At 35.4% G+C, this 19,120-nt stretch overlaps 1 protein-coding gene across 20 annotated transcripts in view; it reads left to right on the top strand.

The window, feature by feature from the left end:
* MGA (MAX dimerization protein MGA) overlaps positions 1-19,120 on the top strand; it is a 209,498-nt gene that overhangs the window by 179,654 nt on the left and 10,724 nt on the right. For 10 of the 20 annotated variants that reach the window (XM_077127521.1, XM_077127535.1, XM_077127522.1 and 7 more), the window contains 8 exons: positions 110-182; positions 2,104-2,621; positions 4,930-5,227; positions 6,410-7,036; positions 10,256-10,546; positions 10,729-12,236; positions 15,056-15,186; positions 17,653-17,704. In XM_077127521.1, the coding sequence (XP_076983636.1) occupies positions 110-182; positions 2,104-2,621; positions 4,930-5,227; positions 6,410-7,036; positions 10,256-10,546; positions 10,729-12,236; positions 15,056-15,186; positions 17,653-17,704 (3,498 nt within the window). Of the gene's footprint in view, positions 1-109; positions 183-2,103; positions 2,622-4,929; positions 5,228-6,409; positions 7,037-10,255; positions 10,547-10,728; positions 12,237-15,055; positions 15,187-17,652; positions 17,705-19,120 lie in introns of those variants that run through there. The other 10 variants (XM_077127530.1, XM_077127531.1, XM_077127532.1 and 7 more) reach the window with 9 other exon arrangements.

Here is a 19,120-nt window from a genome sequence, read left to right on the forward strand (position 1 = left end):
TTTTAATCACTCTGCTGATTTTGACTTCGTTGAGAGATTTAATTCTTATTTTCTAGTCTCATAGCTATTAAAGTTGAATTTAAAATATTTGTGTTATTTCTTTTTCTAGGAACCTGAGTCTGAAGAGCAGCCCTTAAAACAAGTCACCTGTGACCTGGAGAATGATTCTGATAAATCACAAGGTCAGAATGAACACTTTACTTTATAATTTAACAGTAATTACGTAGGTCCGGATTATAATAATCAGAGCGGAAAATGTAAACCACCAATCCAGAATGTCTACTACCCTGTTTCAAGTTTCTGCTAAAAATAAGAGTTGACAGGTAAAAGTCTTTACCCATTATTTGGTCTCTTTAATGCTCTTGTCAAAAATGAAAGAAAATTTGGGCAGTGCAGCAGTGGCTCAGTGGCAGAATTCACACCTGCCATACCGGAGACCCGGCTTTCATTCCCGGTGCCTGCCCATGCAAAAAGAAAGAAAGAAAAAATTTGTTTGTGTTGATACACAGTCTATTGTTACAAGAGACATTAAGGATGCGTTCATTGATTTTGTTTCTTAATCTCTTCCTAAACCCTAGCAATATTGGCTTCAGTAGCTATTGAAATTTTCTTAGATTTTCAGTAGCTGTCATCACTAGAGAAATGCAGAGGGAGAAAGGAAGGAATAGAGATTTACTATAATGAGAGATAGTGACCTTGGAGTTACTTATTTGTTTTTGGTTATGCCTCTTAAGACTTTCTGACACTTCAGCAATGGTGTTTTTTAATGTACACACAGAAAATGATGTTTATATAGTTCACTGAAGTAAGTGGAGCAGACTGCTGAGAGAGGACCTGCCTGAAGTTCATGAGCCCCTTGAGGACTGAAGAGATCTGTATCTTGGCATATCTGTAATTATAGCAGATTGGTTGTGAAGCTTTGCTGTAGAAGTCATCTAGGTGTCTAGTGAAATATGTACCTAGTTAACATGTTGCCATGAAGATAAATATATTGTGAGTTGTATGCACCGTACACAATGTAGAAATGGAACAATCAAATCTAAAATCACAAAAGCAATTCAGAAGTATTTGCACTTAGAAATTGTACATACAGTGTGTTGTTGTTTTTGTGTTTTTTTTAAACTCACTTTATCTTTTGCTGTTCTTCATTATTCACTATCCTGTCATATGTTGCAAAGCGTCTTGCAGTATCTTTGCTTTGCGTATGTGGATTGCAGAATACTAAACTGTATAACAACCTTGGTTATAGGTCATGGTTTGCTTGCAAGATCATACTTTCTTATGTAACAGTTATATCTCTTTAGATCAGTTTTGAGGGATGTTTTATTAGAGAACCTGTTTAGCAGGATGGTGACGACTATTTTAGTCTTATCCTCTGGGATCTTTTTTCTTTCTAGAAAACTCCCATATTTTGAACATTCAGCTATATATTAGATTGTCACTAAAAGTACATGGGAATAGTACAATGAGAAACTCCTGAATTTCTGTTTCCCTGGCACCTTCCTGAGGACTTAGGGAAAATAAAAACTTTTCTAAGTTTAATACGAAGTGGTGTGATACAGATTAGGCATGATTGTTTTGTAAACCCACAACTCTTCTAATAAAAAAAGCAAATAGAATCCCATAAGTATCTGATGATACTCAGCATACCTCTTATCTAGCTTATCATGAGTTATAGTCCCAGTGAGAAACATTTTGCACTCTCAAATTAGGATAATTCAAGGAGGGTTTAATAAGTGGACCATTTCCAAAGGTATAGGAAGTTTTGGGGGGCTCACAAAGTATGGCTTAGTACCCCAAGGCTAGTAGCTGTGTGGTTGCTACCACTAAGCTGAGGGTCAAGGACAAGGAGCAGTTACCAGAAGCAAGAAGGAGATGACCGTGTGGAAAGGGCTGTTGGGAGAGGAGCAGTGATAATAGGTGAGGGACCTGGCCACTCCCGGAAGACTCCACCGGGAAATAGCAGGGGGATATATATATATATCCTAGCTTTACCCACCTCCTTCCCTCTGACCTCTTTCTGGGGCTCCCTGTTGGAAGACCCCAGTCATTTAAAAAAAGGAAAATGCTGTGATGCAGAAATATCTTTCAATTCTTTAACAGAGAAGAGCTGGAAGTCTTCTTGTAATGAAGGGGAATCCTCTTCTACCTCCTATGTACATCAGAGGTCACCTGGTGGTCCCACCAAACTGATAGAGATCATCTCAGATTGTAACTGGGAGGAAGATCGGAATAAGATTTTGAGCATCTTATCCCAGCACATCAATAGCAACATGCCACAGTCACTTAAAGTGGGCAGCTTCATCATTGAGTTGGCTTCTCAGCGAAAGAGCCGGGGTGAGAAGAACCCTCCTGTTTACTCTTCTCGTGTGAAAATCTCAATGCCATCATGTCAAGATCAAGATAATATGGCTGAAAAATCTGAATCAGAAACTCCTGATGGCCCATTATCCCCTGGGAAAATGGATGAAATCTCTCCTGTGCAGACAGATGCCCTGGATTCAGTGAGGGAGAGATTGCATGGAGGCAAAGGTCTGCCTTTTTATGCAGGACTTTCTCCTGCAGGGAAACTTGTGGCCTATAAACGTAAACCCAGTTCAAGTACATCTGGGCTTATCCAGGTGAGAATTATCTTTAATCTGGGTATAGTACCTTTTTATACTTAGGTAACAGCTTGGTTTTTAGAGCCCTTTATTGGCCTTATATCATTATCTTCATATTTCCTGGGAGCTGGGTGACAAAGATTAGTATCACTGTATATAATATGCCTAGCTTGGATGCATATTTAGAGTGAATTTTTGGCACATTTATTAACAGAAATTTAGACCTCTGTATTAGTTAATAATTTTCTGTCTAGTCTTCCCCAAAAGTTGCTCTTCTTAAACTTTATTGCCTGAGCTCTAGTGAGACTTTGACAACCAAGTAAGAATAACCAGGGATTCAGTCTAGTTCTTAGAATTTGTTATTGGTAGGCAGATTTAAAGTAAACAAACAAAAAAAACCAAGTTTAGATAATTAGGGGTAGTAAGGGGAAAATGAAGTACTGTCTTGGAAAGGGGGAAATTTTAGATTTGCATGACATTTTTAAATAGTTGAACCACATAATGTTTACTCTCATTAATTTCTAGTTTTCTTAATTATTTTTTCTTTGATTCATAAGATTTTTACCAATATAATCATTGTTTGAGGACAAGTATCTCTATCCTTGCTGCTTAGTAATTCAGGCAGGTTATATTGGTTAAATTATACTGTCATCTAGAAAATCCTTTGGAAAGAGAAGTTTTTAAATTGAAGTATAGGACATAGTCAAAAAAGGTTTTCTCTTTTTGGTCAGTAACTAATATGTATGTTTGTATTAGAGTAACAAATGTGTGAAAGTATCTGACAGTATTGCCAAGGTCAGTTGACTTTATTAGCTTGACTGCTTGTCTTGGTTAAGGACATCACCATTAATAATATGACTTAGTGACATATTAAAAAAAAAAAGACACTTCTTATTGCAGTTTGTTCTTGCTGGTGCTGAGTAATTGCTACTGTAGTTATTTCCTAAACTCTTGATGAGGAGAGAGCAGTGTGTTTTGCCTAATTTCATTTACTGACACTTTGAAAGCAGAGACTTCCCTGGGATTATTTATGGTAAAACTAGACTCTTTGAAATATAGGCATGAAAATTTTGTGTTCTCCTCTCCTGCCCAGATTCAGAAAGCTACCATAGAATTTGAATTTGCATAAGCAGTCAGGCCACTGATAATATAGGTCTTGGGGGAGCTGCTAAGTGGTCTTCAGCGCAAGTCCCAAAGGAGCAGGTAGGGATATCTGGCTTAGACTACATGTAGCTTGAAAAGATGCAGTAAAGTTTATTATAGGTGGAAAGATCACATTCCTTGTGCCAAACTGGAGGCAAAGATTTCTTGATCTTTCTGGGGAATAATTACAGTTTTACTTAACTAGTAGAGAGTAATTTTGTCATGTGTCTTTGAAGATGGAGTGCCTTGGCTGTAGCTGTTCTGCTCACCAGGTCCCTATTAATTTAGAGAGTGAAAATTCCGCCTTCCCCATTTATTTTCCTCCTCCCCCTCCTTCTTAACTGACAAAGAAGAGGCACAGAAAAGGATGTCTTCTCTAGAGTCACACAGCAGTATGACCTAAATAAAGAACATGGGGAAGAAACCTGTGAGGTTTTGTCTTTTTCTTATTTAAAAAAAACTATCCTGTTGCCCAAGATGGGCTTTCTCATCAACTCAGGCAGTAGAAAAAAATCTTTATCTCACTGATTGATTCGCTCTCTTCTGACAATTTAGTGACTACTTCTAGAATTAGAGTGAGTTTCCACTAGTATTTATCTTGAACTGTCCAAGAGATGAGACAGTATCTTCACAGTTGAGTCTTTTGAAAGCCAAAAACGGAGGTGACTTTGTTGCTTAGGTTATCACAACTCAGGTTATCCATAACGTTAAACTAGGCTCACCATGTATTTTTCAAATATGTGGGGTGCTTTAAAGGACCTTTGTGTGAGGGTTTCATTATGCCTCTTTGGTCTTGTCAGAGATATTCTTTGGAACACACTCATTTTTGCTGATGACTGTTAATAACTTAACCAGAATTGTTTGCTGACAAGTAAAACAGTTCAGTGATTTTTTAGATATGACTTCATCTTTCATGTATCTGATGCAGAAATGATGAGTTCCTGAGATTGTTTCCAGCTACCGAAATGAAGATGAGATTAGTTAAGAATATTAGATGACAGCATTTTTTTTCACCTCCTACTTACTCAGATTATCCTAAATGGGAAAAGTTCTTTTCTTTTTCCCTTTTAAATCTGAAAAAAAATAGACTTTTGAAACATTGTAGAGTGAAACCCCTGTCAAGGGAGAAGAGTTAGCAAGAGAATTTTATCTTTACAGAATTTCTCTTTGCCACTTGTTTCAGGTTAATGGTAAAAGTTACCCGCAGGCTAAGTTGCTATTGGGACAGATGGGGGCATTGCATCCAGCCAATAGGCTAGCTGCTTATATCACAGGCAGGTTGCGACCCTCAGTCCTGGACCTCTCAACCCTCAGTACTGTCATCTCCAAGGTAGCATCCAATGCCAAGGTGGCTGCATCCAGGAAACCACGTACCCTGTTGCCTTCAACATCCAATTCCAAAACGACATCCTCCTCCAGCACTTCAGCAAATCGCCCTGAGAAGAATCTGAAGGCGTTTGTCCCGGCAAAAAGGCCGATTGGTAAGTTGGAGTGTACATATGTTTTGGAAAGACTTTGTAACTTGGTACAAGACCAGTGAGTACAGATATGGAGGTTGTAAAAATTAGAGAAATACAAAATTTCTACGTCTTTTTTATTTTTTATAATTTTTCTGATGACCTACAATACTAGATTAATTGAATCCTAATTAGCTTTAGTTTTATTTTCCAAGCTTTTAGACTGGTTTTATTAATTTAGAAAAGACTTAGGTTTTTATTTTGTTTAAGGACTGGTGTTTTTGGCACCAATTGACCTTATGAAACCAAGTAGGTAGGAAAATCAAACTGGGTTGAGTTAGTATAGGGTTAATGTAGAAGGACATGGCTTTATTCCATTCATTCCTGTTCTGTGAATGAAAACCTCTTTCTTTGCTAAGCATTTCAGCACTTACAGCCTATGATAAATTACTTTCTGAAAGTATTTGTGTTTTATCATTGACAGTATCTTTACAATTGGCTTATTGAATTCTTTATTGTTGTTTCAAATCTCTTTAGGAATGTTAAGTAAAAGAGTAAATTGCTGGACTTTATTTCTTTAGTAGAAAATTGAAATACCTGGCTAAAAGTTGGAGTTGTGTGAAGATAGAGGATACGTGTTGAATGTCTTAAAAAGAAGCAATTTTGCTTTTTTTAAAAAAAATAACTTTAACTGATGATGAAAACAAAAGCAGTTCTATCCTGCTCTCTTTTTTCAAAAATGGCTGAATACATTTTAGGAATATACAAAACTTAACTGTCTCACAAGAGGACAGCAATAAAGAGGTGGAGGTGCTGAGGCAGGAGGAAGTGGTGGGTACAGATTTTAAAATTAGAATTAGGAGAAAAAAATTCTTGGCTTTTTATTTTCTTTCATCTGTTTTAGGTGATGAAGTTGTTTGCTGCTGTATGGTTTTTTAAGGTCCTAGCAATTTTAATATATTGCATAGCCAAAAGAATTTTAGAAGAAACGCCAATTTTAATCCCTTGTTAGAGTTACAAGGGTTTGGTTTGGGTTAAGGGACATAATTTGAATTCTGTGGGTAGAAATTGACAATGTGTAATGCAGGTTGGTAGTACCTGTAAGAAGTTGACCCTGTGGTACACAATATATGTTGATAAACACAGTCACTAAGAGGATAAAATATGAGAACTGAAGATTTTTGACCTGCAAATTTTTATTTGCAGCGGCTCGACCCTCTCCTGGTGGTGTGTTCACACAGTTTGTGATGAGTAAAGTTGGAGCCCTGCAGCAGAAGATACCTGGAGTTAGCACACCCCAACCCCTGACAGGGCCACAGAAGTTCAGTATCAGACCTTCTCCAGTAATGGTCATCACACCTGTGGTTTCTTCTGAGCCAGTTCAGGTGTGCAGCCCTGTGACTGCTGCTGTCACTACTACAACCCCTCAAGTGTTTTTAGAAAATGTTACTGCTGTGACACCTATGACTGCTATTTCTGACATGGGAACTAAAGAAACTACTTATTCTTCTGGTGCCACCACTGCAGGGGCTGTTGAGGTCTCTGAAACTAATACAAGCACCCCTGTAACACCTATTCAGTCTACAGCCACTGTGAACCTTACCAAAACTACTGGGATAACTACCCCTGTGGCTTCAGTTGCTTTTCCTAAATCTTTGGTAGCATCTCCTCCAACCATAACTCTTCCTGTTGCTTCCACCGCCTCCACCTCCATAGTCGTGGTGACCACAGCTGCATCTTCCTCCATGGTGACCACACCAACTTCATCTCTGGGCTCTGTTCCTATTATACTCTCGGGAATTAATGGGAGTCCACCAGTGAGCCAGAGACCAGGTAAGGCCTAGATATTATTAGCTGGTTTACTATACAGCTATTTATATAACTTTGTGGTTCCAATAGTATTATAGGTGAGCCAGAGTGATAGTGTAGGTGTTTGTGCTATAAAACAATACATGTATTCCTGAAAACCTTGGTATTCTGCTCATGGCATTAATATAGGGTTAGAACAAGTAACTGAAAAGCTGTGCAACTTTGTAACCAGAGTACTAATAAAAGCAGTAATGGGTATATTGGGAGATAACTTGAACAGCCTTAATACATGGTTTAATGGAGATTGTCTCAGGACATATACAAATACTCAAAAATGTTGGAGTGGAAATGCTGGCTAAAGGATATTGAAATACTGCAGCTGAGAGTGGAGCACTGTGCCATTAGGGCAGCTGTTAATGTGAGCATAGGAGAAGTGAACCCTGCTATGTGCTGAGAGTTAGGAGTGTACATGTCAGAGGAGGGGACCCCAAATGCAGGTATTCTTTTTTTTTTTTTTAATCTTAATGTACAAAAAAAAGAGAAAAAGATGAAAGGACTTCTATCTTTGCTGCAGCCAGTTTGATGGCTTTTTGCTTTTTTGCCAATTATTAAAATCATTTTTCTATTATCTTAGCTCCTTTTACCTAGTAAAAATCATGTATGAATCAGCTTAACTGCCATGCAATAATAACATAATTTCCCTGTTTAATTATTATATATAAACTGATTGAAAGAGAAATAAGGGAGTGTAATTCATTGTTTAGGACTGGTAGTATTTTTCAACTTTCTTAGTTAAAATTAAATTATTTCTCTTATTGGCTTAGGCTAAATGAATTGAAAATATGAATATCTTACAGTTTTGTAATTTTTATATCCTAATTCAGCTAAATTAGTGGTTCCCTAAGACTACTCATAGAGGAGTTTACCTGGAAAAGATTGGGAGGTTTTATAGGCTTTGAGGGAAAGTAACTCAAGAGCAATTCTGTTTTGGCTATTTATGATTTTAATCCTAAATATTTTTATGATATGGTTCAATTCCCTGTAGGTCTTTTAGTATAGAAGTGATTTGGGAGTTGGTTTTAAAGTTGAAGTTCTGTTGAAAGGAAAAGTGGATCACTGAATTAAATTTTCTTCTGCTTCTCCGCATAAATAAACATGTAAGAAATGTTTAGCTTAAATGTAGTTTCTAGTTTTGGAAGCCAAGGTCCTTATTGGCAAATCTTCTTTGACTTTCTATTAAATCTCAAGTCATACTTTAACTGATCATATCTGCTAAACCATATGGATTCCAGTCTTTCTCTGTACCTTAATTCTGTCATAAAACTAGAAAGTAGGTTAACTTTTCATAGTTCATTGTTTCTCAGACTTCAGTCATTCAGGATTTACATTCAGGTATTTTGCTCTGACTCCTATCTGTGCTGTCAGTTACTTAATAGTTTTATTAAATCAATAGTTTGTTTACTTAAATATATTTCAAAAGGAAACAACATTACTTTAAATGGAAATCTTGCCAAAGTAGAGGTTCCCCATAAGTAAAAATACTGGAAACTTATCGAAGTTAATAAATTCTAGCTAGCCACTGTATGTTCTTAGTATGTGGGTCGTTCTCTTTCTGTTAAAATGAAGAAAACTAGAAAATGCTGGAGTAATATTAAAGAATAACATCACAGACTGATAACTTTTCTCCCACATAAAATCAAAAAATTAAAATTTAAGGGGCAGTTACTTCCGGATGATGTGGATAGTGTTATTCAATGTCCATATAAAACCTAAAAGTATCTTTTGTCATACTACTTCAGGAAATACTAGTGTTGTTAACAGATTTTCTTATAGGTTTTTTAATAAATGAGCTGACTTGGATGACTGCTGCTTCTCAGGAACTGTGTGTAATTTTGTTCTCTGTTCACAAAGAGGATCCTAACTTAGGCACTTAGACTTCTGTGATTTTTTTCATTTTACTCTCCTCCTTAATAAACTTTCCCACCATAAGCAATCACATACATATTTTGTGTGGATATTTAAAAACTGCTTTCGTTTTCTGAATTGGTGTAATGTAGGCTTTACAACACTTAGTAAAATTTCATTTAAAGAGAAATGAGTGTTTTTTTTTATTTAAATCACAATTTTTTTCATGAACAGATTGGTCTTTGTGTTTTATTTCATTTGCAAGAGTAGTCCTGGGTATTTTATATATAATTTTTTTTGTCATCTAAATGTTAGGAGCTTGACTTGAAATTTGATGTGTTTGCTGTCTCATAGAAAATCACATTTCCAGAAAATCTGAAATCTTTATTTTGCTTGTTTTGTTGACTTTTCTGTTTAGTAACGAACTACTGAAAAGCTTTATTAATAATGTTAAATGGTTTCACCAATTTGAATGGTAATGTTAGACCCATTTCATTTTTAAAAACATTATTCCTACTTCTTTATCTTTCTGCCCCCCCCCAAATTCTTATCTGTAGCTTGCTCTTACTATTTTTTTTTCCCATGTCTTTAGTATTTCTAAAATATCTCTTCCAAATATTAAAATACATCTTTAGGTACTATTAATGGTTTGAAATCTTTCTTAATGCATCTCTACTGCACTAAATTTTTATTTTTGTTCTTTTTTCTGTGTTTATTTTAAAACTATCTTTTGCCTCTTCCTAACCAGGCTTTATTTCCCTGCTTCTTTGATGTGTCTTAATTTCATTCCATTTTTGGGGGGGTATGTGTTTTTTTTTCTTTTGAAAAATAATTCCCACTAATCTTTAAGCTTTGCTTATTCATCAGTGAATTTTAAAAGCAAAGAAATTTTATACTTCGTCCTTAACCTTGTCTTAGTTGAATATGAGTTCTGAAACTAAGTTATAAATCTGTATGTTACCAGCTGTAATTTGAAGTTTGAAAAAATTTTATCATAAATGATCTCCAACTTTGAGAATCCAGATTTGGAGGCCTGCCGAAGTTTTTCATTAGAAGAAAGCGTTATCTCTTTAAATGCACTTCTTGACAATTTCTTTCTTTTTTACCATTCTGAATATAAAGCCTTGAAAGGTCTGGTTAATTTCTTAGGTTAAAAAAGAAATTGTTCTCAGCCATACGACTATTAAATAGTATATCATAAAGGTATAAGGTTTCATCAACTTTATAATTTAAGTTAGAAATAATTTGTGGCATGGTCAGAGTCTATGTCATAACAGTTTTTTCCTACATGTATTAAAGATGAATTTTGATACTATGTTTCCAATTCCTGTTTTTCAGAAAATGCCCCTCAGATTCCAGTGGCTACTCCACAAGCCTCTTCTAATACAATGAAACGTGCTGGACCTCGATTGTTGTTGATTCCAGTACAACAGGGCGCTCCTACTCTTAGACCAGTCCCAAACACACAACTTCAGGGACACCGGATGGTCTTGCAGCCTGTTAGGAGCCCAAGTGGAATGAACCTGTTCAGACACCCTAATGGGCAGATTGTCCAACTCCTCCCTTTGCATCAAGTCCGTGGCTCTAATACTCAGCCCAACTTACAGCCTGTCATGTTTCGGAACCCAGGTATAAACTTGATCTTTCTGATGAGTCTTTCATTTGTTGAAACGGTGGTGTGTCATATGGTGTGTTTATGTATTAGGATTGGTTTTTTTAGTCTTTTACAGTTGTTTGTCCAAAAAAGAAAAACATAACTTGGAAGTCTTAATATGGTCAATGGCAATTCAAAATTTTCTTTTTCTTACCAGGATCTGTGATGGGAATCCGGTTACCTGCTCCTTCCAAACCTTCTGAGACTCCAACGTCTTCTGCTTCGTCCTCTGCTTTCTCTGTTGTGAACCCTGTAGTTCAAGCTGTTGGGTCTTCTCCAGCAGTGAATGCTATTACTCAATCACAATCATTGCTTTCCTCTGGACCTAGTTTTGTGTCTCAGGCTGGTACTTTGACCCTGAGGATTTCCCCTCCTGAACCACAAAGCTTTACAAGTAAAACAGGTTCTGAGACCAAAATAATATATAGCTCAGGAGGGCAACCTGTTGGTACAGCCAGTCTTATTCCTCTCCAGTCTGGCAGTTTTGCTTTGTTGCAACTACCAGGACAAAAGCCCCTTCCCAGTTCCATTCTTCAACATGTTGCTTCTCTTCAGATGAAGAGAGAATCCCAGAATGCAGACCAGAAAGAAGAAATAAGTTCTTTAAGAGAACAGGAAACTAATAGGGCTCTACAGTCAGAAGGAGATACTGTATACCCTGAGGCTAATATTTCGAAGCAAAATTCCAAAGCAGCTACTGCCTCAGAAGAAACCCTGAATGATTCCTTGGAAGATAGGGTTGATCATTTGGATGAAGAATCCCTTATAGAAGGAGGTCCTGCAACTGTTACAGCTTCTAAGCACTCTTATGGCACTGGGTCACACACAGGTGAAGATTATAAAGCTGTCAATGAAGAGTGTGGCATTAGGAACAACAGTTCCAAAGAACTCACTGTTCTAGAAGTTAAGACCGTTTCTGAAAAAGCCAGTAGTATGACAGTCCACAGTGTAAGTAATGCACAGCTTAAAAAACTTGGTGATTTGGAAATGGAACAACAGAAAGGAATAAACAATCCAGAGGAAAAATCAAATGAATTTCCTATCATCTCTGAGGAAGAAAGTAAACTTCAGTTATCAGGGAGCAATGTTATGGAGCAGCAACCTAATCCACAGCCAGAGGCCAAGAAGGAGGAATTTGGAGACTCTCTGGAGAAGGACAATATTAGCAAGAAATGGAGAAGACACCTGAAAGGCCCTTTGACCCAGAATTGTGTTGGAACTTCACAAGAATGTAAGAAAGAGACAGAGGAGCAGTTAATTAAAGAAACAAAGACATGTCAGGAAAAATCACATGTGTTCCAACAAGAACAAGACATCTCTGACATACTTGGGAAAAGTGGAACCATTGACAATACCAGAGTTTTAAAAACTGAATGTGATTCCTGGCGTAGGATTTCTAATCCTGCAGCCTTCTCCATTGTTCCTAGGAGAAATACAAAGGGCAGCAAAGGAAATGGACATTTTCAGGGTCACGTACTGCTACGAGGAGAACAGATACAGTCAAAGCCAGAGAAGAAGGGTGGGAGAAGCAGTGCTGACTTGACTGTTTTGGATTTGGAAGATGAGGATGAGGAAGATGAGAATGAGAAAACCGATGATTCTATTGATGAGATTGTGGATGTTGTTTCTGACTACCAGAGTGAGGAGGTTGATGATTTAGAAAAGGTGGTGAGCCTGTTTTTGTTGTGACTGAAACCTCAAGGAGTTAATGATTTATTAGACACAGTACTTTTCCAGAAGATAACTAAAAACTAATATATTAAGTTGTATGTCTGGGTTTAAATCATGATGAAATGATTTTTAGTTTTTAGGCTGTGTCAGTCAGGCAACATTTATTGAGCTTATATTCTTTGAGACTTGTCTAATATTATGGGACGGTTGGCCTAAGCCTTTGCAAGTAGGCGATTGAGAGTCCCTGTTAGGTTGGCTTTAAGAAATTTATTTGAGTCAGTTGCTGTGACATTTTTTATTTGAGGTGATTATAACTTATCCAGTAGATGTGTAAGAAATAGGGAATGAGTAACCTTAGAACTAGAGAAGAACTTATCTAGCTGTATTTTGAGAGAGTTTTTTTTGTATTGGGGGGTGCTGGAAACTATCTATTAATATTATCCTCTCTTAAGTTGCTTTTTAATTCAGTCTTTAGAATTTATATTCTGAACTCTGGTCATATTCCTTTGTAATATGACTCTTTCAATTTTTTTTTCTGAAGCTGTTTTCCTAGGCTTCCTATTTAGAGTTGTCCTGACTGAATTAAATAACTGAGGGTCAGGTATTAGACAGGGAAGGTGTCAGGCAAACTTTTTCTACAAAGGTTTAGAGAGTAAATGCTTTTAACATTGTAAACCAGACTATTCAACTGCCTTTGTAGTATGAAAGCAGCCATATGCAGTATGTAAGTGAATGAGCATGGCTGTATTCCAGTTATATTTTATTTACAAAAACAGGGGTAGGATCTGATAGAAACCTAGGAAGACATCACCTGCCTCTGCAGTGCCCTTAAGTCTAAACTGTGTTCCTCTCTTCATAAGCATATTCTGTAGCCCTCTGTACAGATTGCCGTGCCTTATACAGATAAAATATAATCCAAAGATGAGCATTTTAAAACTCTAAAATGTTTAAATATTTTAATGATTCTGTGCTGGTTATTTCTGTCCCTCAGTTGTCTCATTTAGAAAATGAGGAAGTAGTCTGAGAAATGGATGATTCTATATACATTTGGCTTATACACTTTTTATAGCCTAATCCTTTCCAAGGACAGATATTTTGTGGGTAGTTGAAGAAGCTGCTTAATTTCATTGAGTTTAGGAGTTATATTTGAAATCTTCTAGTACTCTTTGTAAGTCTCCCGTTGTTAGTCAGCCTGGGTATGCATCAGACCAAAAATAGTCCAACTTTAAAACCAGTGAAAACTATTGCGATTGGTGGCACTGACTTAGTAAAATTTTAGTGTCTTTATTTAGAGTACCTCTGCTTGAGTATCCTTTATAAGTGATCTGACAAACACTGACTTTTTTTTTTTAATAAGGGCATCATATTAAATGATCTCTATAATCTAAGTTCTACATTTCATTTATGTGCATGTCACACGCTAATGATATTTTTGTGCTTGTGATTAACATATTTGGACTAGTATGAGGAAAGTTGTAAGTAATCTCCTTCATTTAAATCTCCTATCTTGAAGGTTATTGATATTTATAAAGCTTGTGGTTAAAACCATGCAGTAGACAAACATTCTTCAGCTTCACTATTGTATGACATCTACCTACATAACTATTCACACTCTTATTTTTAGATTCTGATGAGACTGTATATGTTAATTTAGCTTCCTAGAGTTCGTTTAATATACATCGTTTTGATGCATCTTTCGCCATTACTCTTGAGACTGTTATGTGGATTATCTTGAATTTATGAAATATGTCCAGAGCTGCTAGACAAAACAATTAACTTAAGATAATTATTTTATGGATGGGTATAAATGGAAAGTGAAGAACATGATCTTTAGAATTTATTGGTAGCTGTTTGGGTCATTGGTAAAAGTCTTGGTTATTGAATACAAAAAATAAAGTGCTTAAATTGGGTTGGGGTACATAATCAAAGAAGCTAGAGTTCAGTAGCTTGATGACTTGCATTTAGTGTCTGTGTCAGCCTTGTGGAACCTGTAATTTGGGGGTAAGTAATTTTTCCAAGAAGTTTAAACGTAGAATTAATAAGGTGATTGGGATGCTTCTATTTTAAGTTGCTCTCTGGTACAATACAATTATAGATAACACATTCCCTGTTTAGTTTCTGGTGGAGTAAATACTACTTTTAAAGGTGGACTTAAAAATATCTACATATCCCATACATCAGTATAATTCTGTTAGATAAAATATATAGCTAGTTTTTGTGACAGCAGGCTCAATAAATGCTTACTGATTGATTCATTTTTTTTGGTATAATGAAGTACAAGTCTGGGCTTCTTGGAAATCTGAAATTCTTTTAAAAGTTCTTATTCTGTGGAGTTGAATCTTTCTAGGCTGTATTCTGTCTGCCTGGAGTATTTTGATATGTTCACTTATGGGTGGTCTGATACAGTGTTAGACAACAGTCTTAAAATAGAACCTAAACTTTTCTTCTTTCTACCTCCTCCCCCCTTAACTGCTACTTGATCTTAAGGTACATGAACCTTTAATGCTTCTGTACCTGAATTTTGTCCAGGAAAAGGATACTAACACATCAGGGCAGCCTTTTGGGGACTCTGCTCAGTCTACTGATCTCTGTTTAATATATATCCATGGCTTAAAATATAGTTCCTGGTTGTTAACTCTAATCATATGCTATCTTTCTGAATTAATTCCTTCTTATGATTAACAAGTTTAGGATTATCTGTACTTGTATAAGATCAGTGTTTGGCACTAGTTTCATAAGGGGGCATTCACTTGAAAAAATTAGGTGTGCTTCCTTCCCAATACATTATTTACTGTTGTAATGATTTATTTCAGAATAACTGTGTAGAATACATTGAGGACGATGAAGAGCAGGTGGACATTGAAACTGTGGAAGAGCTCCCAGAAGAAATTAATGTTGCCCACGTGAAGACCACAGCTGCCCACATGCACTCTTCCAAACAGCCGTAAGTCTTATCTCTCTTGGGAGTGATATATGTGTGCACGCATACACGAGTGAAACTAGAAAAAAGCCTAAATATTTGTTTAAGAATTTTGGGCAGCTGACTTGCTTCTTTTATTCCTCTAGCTTTTTTATGATTAACAGATGAGGAACAGAGCTGAAATTCAAGAGTTAATTAACTTGCCTTGGTTATTGGAGGAGGAAGTGTATAAATGTGAATAACATATGCTTTTGGAGGCTGACGCACTGATATTACAATACTAACATTGCTAGTGTGTAGCTTTTTAACTTTGGGCAAGTCTTTAATCTCTCTGAATCTCAGGTCTTCTCCTCTAAGGAAAATACCTTCATCCCACCCCATTTGAGTGGTAAATGAGATAATATATGCAACTAGCATTATAATTGACACAAATAAACTACTCAATAAAGGCTAGTTCCTTTATCTTTTAAGAAGAAGGCACTACATTCTAAGCTTAAGTAGGAGATATATGTAGGTATCTCTTCATCCAATGAGATGAAAATACAGAGGGTGTGAGGACTTCTCAGAACAGTTTATTCCATTTCTCTTTTAATAAGCCTTAAATTGATTAGGGATTGGGGTGTGGAAGAGAGAAAGGAAGGAAGATATGAGCTGTTATTTTATGCTAGACGTTGTGCTCTGTTACCTCATTAACTGCCATGAATTAAGAAGTAAGTCTTCATTGGTATTGATACTAAGAAGTCTAAGGCATAGAAAGTAGGACTAGTAGTTTTCTTCACTCTAGACTATTTGCAGGCTATTTCAGTAGCCCTCTGGTTATGCCTGAAAGAATTATAAATCCCTTAAAAACTTAAGTAGACTTAAGTTCAATAGCATTGCTGGATATAAGTTCAGAGTACTAAAATTGAGTTCCTAAACAATAACAAACAAAAAAATGTAAACTAAAAAATACCATTTATATGCAATAGTAACAGAAAAAAGACTAGGGAATAAATCTAACAAAAAGTTGTGCAAGACTTCTATACAATTTTATTAAATGACATTGAGGAAGAATTCAGTAAGTGGAGAGACAGCAAGTTCATGGGTTGGAATAATAAAAGGCCAAGAATAACCACCATAAACAGCATAAACTGTAAAGGAACAGTTGTTAAAAAAAAGTTGTCAACACAATGAAAACAGTAAAAAGAAACTGAGACTAGAAAAAATTTTCAGTACATTAACTGACAAAGATTAGTATCAAGGATATTTAAAAATTATTACAAGTCAGAAGAAAAAGATCTAGTAAAAAAGTATGTAATGAGTATCAACATATAGTTCACAGAAGAGGAAACCTGTAAGGCCAATAAAGATGTGCAAAGACGTCCAAACTCACAGGTACTTAGGGAGTTGCAAATTAAATTACAGTGACTTTACCAATTCACGCCCATAAGAAGGCAAAAATTGAGATGTCTGATGGTACAGTTATTTGGATGTAGAGCAGAGGGAACGAATTCTCACTTAACTGCTGGTGGGAGTTAAATTATTAAGACCACTTTGGAGAGCAGTTTGACATCTACTGAAGTTGAAGATGTACATGCTTTTCTTCCATCTAGCAATTATGCTTCTAGGTATATAGCCTAGAAAAGCTCACATGTATGTTTAAGGAGTCATGTATGGAATTATCCATTGTAGTATTATCAGTGTGAAAATCTGGAAAACAATGTAAATAACTGCTAATGTTCTAAAGAAATAAGTTTTGTTAAATTCATACGATTGAATACTATATTGTAGTTAAAGGGATTGAACTAGAACTATATATATCAGCATATCCCAAATATACTGTTGAGTGAAACAAATCCATTTTGAAAGATACATACGGTATAATATATAATGTTTAAAATACTGAATAATGTTTTTTGTTTAGAGATGTACCATACATTAAAGATGTAAAGATGTACATACCGTGTAAAGATGTACACAGTATGGTGATGAATATTCAACTATGTGACAATATTGTGAGTTATTGATTATGTACCTAGAATGGAATGATCGTATGGTAAGAATGTTCGTATTTGTATGTTGTGTTTAAAAAAAAAAAAAAATGTACATGCTAAACTGCATTTGGGAGCATTTTACCTGAGAAGAAAGGAAGGCACTGTGATTCGGTAGGTGGCACATAGGATCTCATCTCTTTTTGAGATGCTGTATTTTTTTAAGCTGAGTGGTAGTAACCTATCTGTTTATTATATATTTATCTCTGCATTTTTGTATATCTAAAATATTTCATGATTGAAAAATGAAACTTGCACTTTCAGGGATCATTTAGATAAGCCCTCAGGAAAAGATCTATAAAATGTGTATTGTTGAATATAACGGCCATATAGCAGATTTTGAGGAAAAGTAGCTGCTTACATTTTAGACTGTTTGGGACAGTTTGATTTACTATAACTGTGAAATAAGTCTTAGATTATAGAATTTCAGTAAGACGTTGAAAATTACTGTTTTATCTAGGTGCCATCCCCATATCTCTGCAGAAGAGAAAGCTGCTGAAAAGATTCGAAAGGTATTTATATTTAATAGATAAGTACTTATTTAATAAAATTGATAATATTTGTCCCTAGGGTTAAAACATTAGGTATGATTTTTTCCCCCAGGATTATTTATACCAGTGGATTAAATATAATCAGCTCCCCCCTCCCCCATGAAATTATACTATTACTGCTTTTTTCCCCTATTATTTTTATCTCCTCAGATGATAAAATAATTTTGAGGAATTAAAATAGATATGGAGTTTATGAAAATAGATATGCTTATTTGAAAACTAATCTAGTAGTGTAATGATTTGATGTAAAACAAGCTGACATTCTTCCTTGTCTAGGCTCATGAGTTTCAATGACCTAAAAAATACTTTCTTTAATGATGGCTAGCAAATCAAGGAGCCATGGAATTATTAATCTTTCTTAATTCTCTTAAATTAATCTTTCTTAATTCTCTTAATATATTAGGTGTATGATATGATAGCACCTGTATTAATGCATATTGGATTTAACTTTAGAAAGGTAATGATTTACATAAGAGTTTGGGGATATGAATAGGCACAGTCTAAGAAATAAGGATAAGAAGCAAGGTTTTCTCTTCATCCTTACTAACACTGACAGTGAAAGAGAGTTTGGTTATTTAAAATGTTTTTCACTTGTTTTTTGTTCATTTTAATTTAAGAGAGAAATGAAGACATTGTGGGTTCGGTTGAGGTAGAGGGCAGTATTCAGTTCTTTGAAAAAACCTGCAGGATGATGTGTTTGCTTTGATCTCATTTTTGGGGGTCATATGATATATATTTGCATGGCTGTTATCATTTTGCATTTATCACTATATTTTATTTTTAAATTTATCTTTAAAATATTTTTCAGATATAACATCGATCTTCATCATAGCTTATTTACATAATCCATTGTTTGATGTGCCCTAATTATTGTATTCAAATTATATGCAGTATTTTGCTTTATTTTAATTTGGTAATAAATTTTCTATCTTGGTCCATTTTTATTTCCCTCATACCATCCTAATGCACTCTGTATTAATGCATATTGGATTTAACTTTAGAAAGGTAATGATTTACATAAGAGTTTGGGGATATGAATAGGCACAGTCTAAGAAATAAGGATAAGAAACATCAGTGGGGGGGATAAACAAAACAAACAGTATAAGACAGAAAATATGATTATTAACTCCTTTTTATGAGTAGTATATACAGTGTCATAATAGTGTAATCACTGTTAATGATTTTTAAAAAGCTTTTATAATCTGTAAATCAAATATGAAAGACCAAATTTCAGTCTTTACAAATGATAAATTGGGAGGTGAAAGAGGTGAGAAAAAATAAAGAGAAGGGTAAGGGTGCTGATGTCTTCATTTTATTTACAAAGTGGAAAGATAAGAAATACTGTCGATAGTAGCTGATAGGAGAAATTGAGATTTA

The sequence above is a fragment of the Tamandua tetradactyla genome, chromosome 14 (genome assembly GCF_023851605.1).
Source record: "Tamandua tetradactyla isolate mTamTet1 chromosome 14, mTamTet1.pri, whole genome shotgun sequence".
Lineage (NCBI taxonomy): Eukaryota > Metazoa > Chordata > Mammalia > Pilosa > Myrmecophagidae > Tamandua > Tamandua tetradactyla.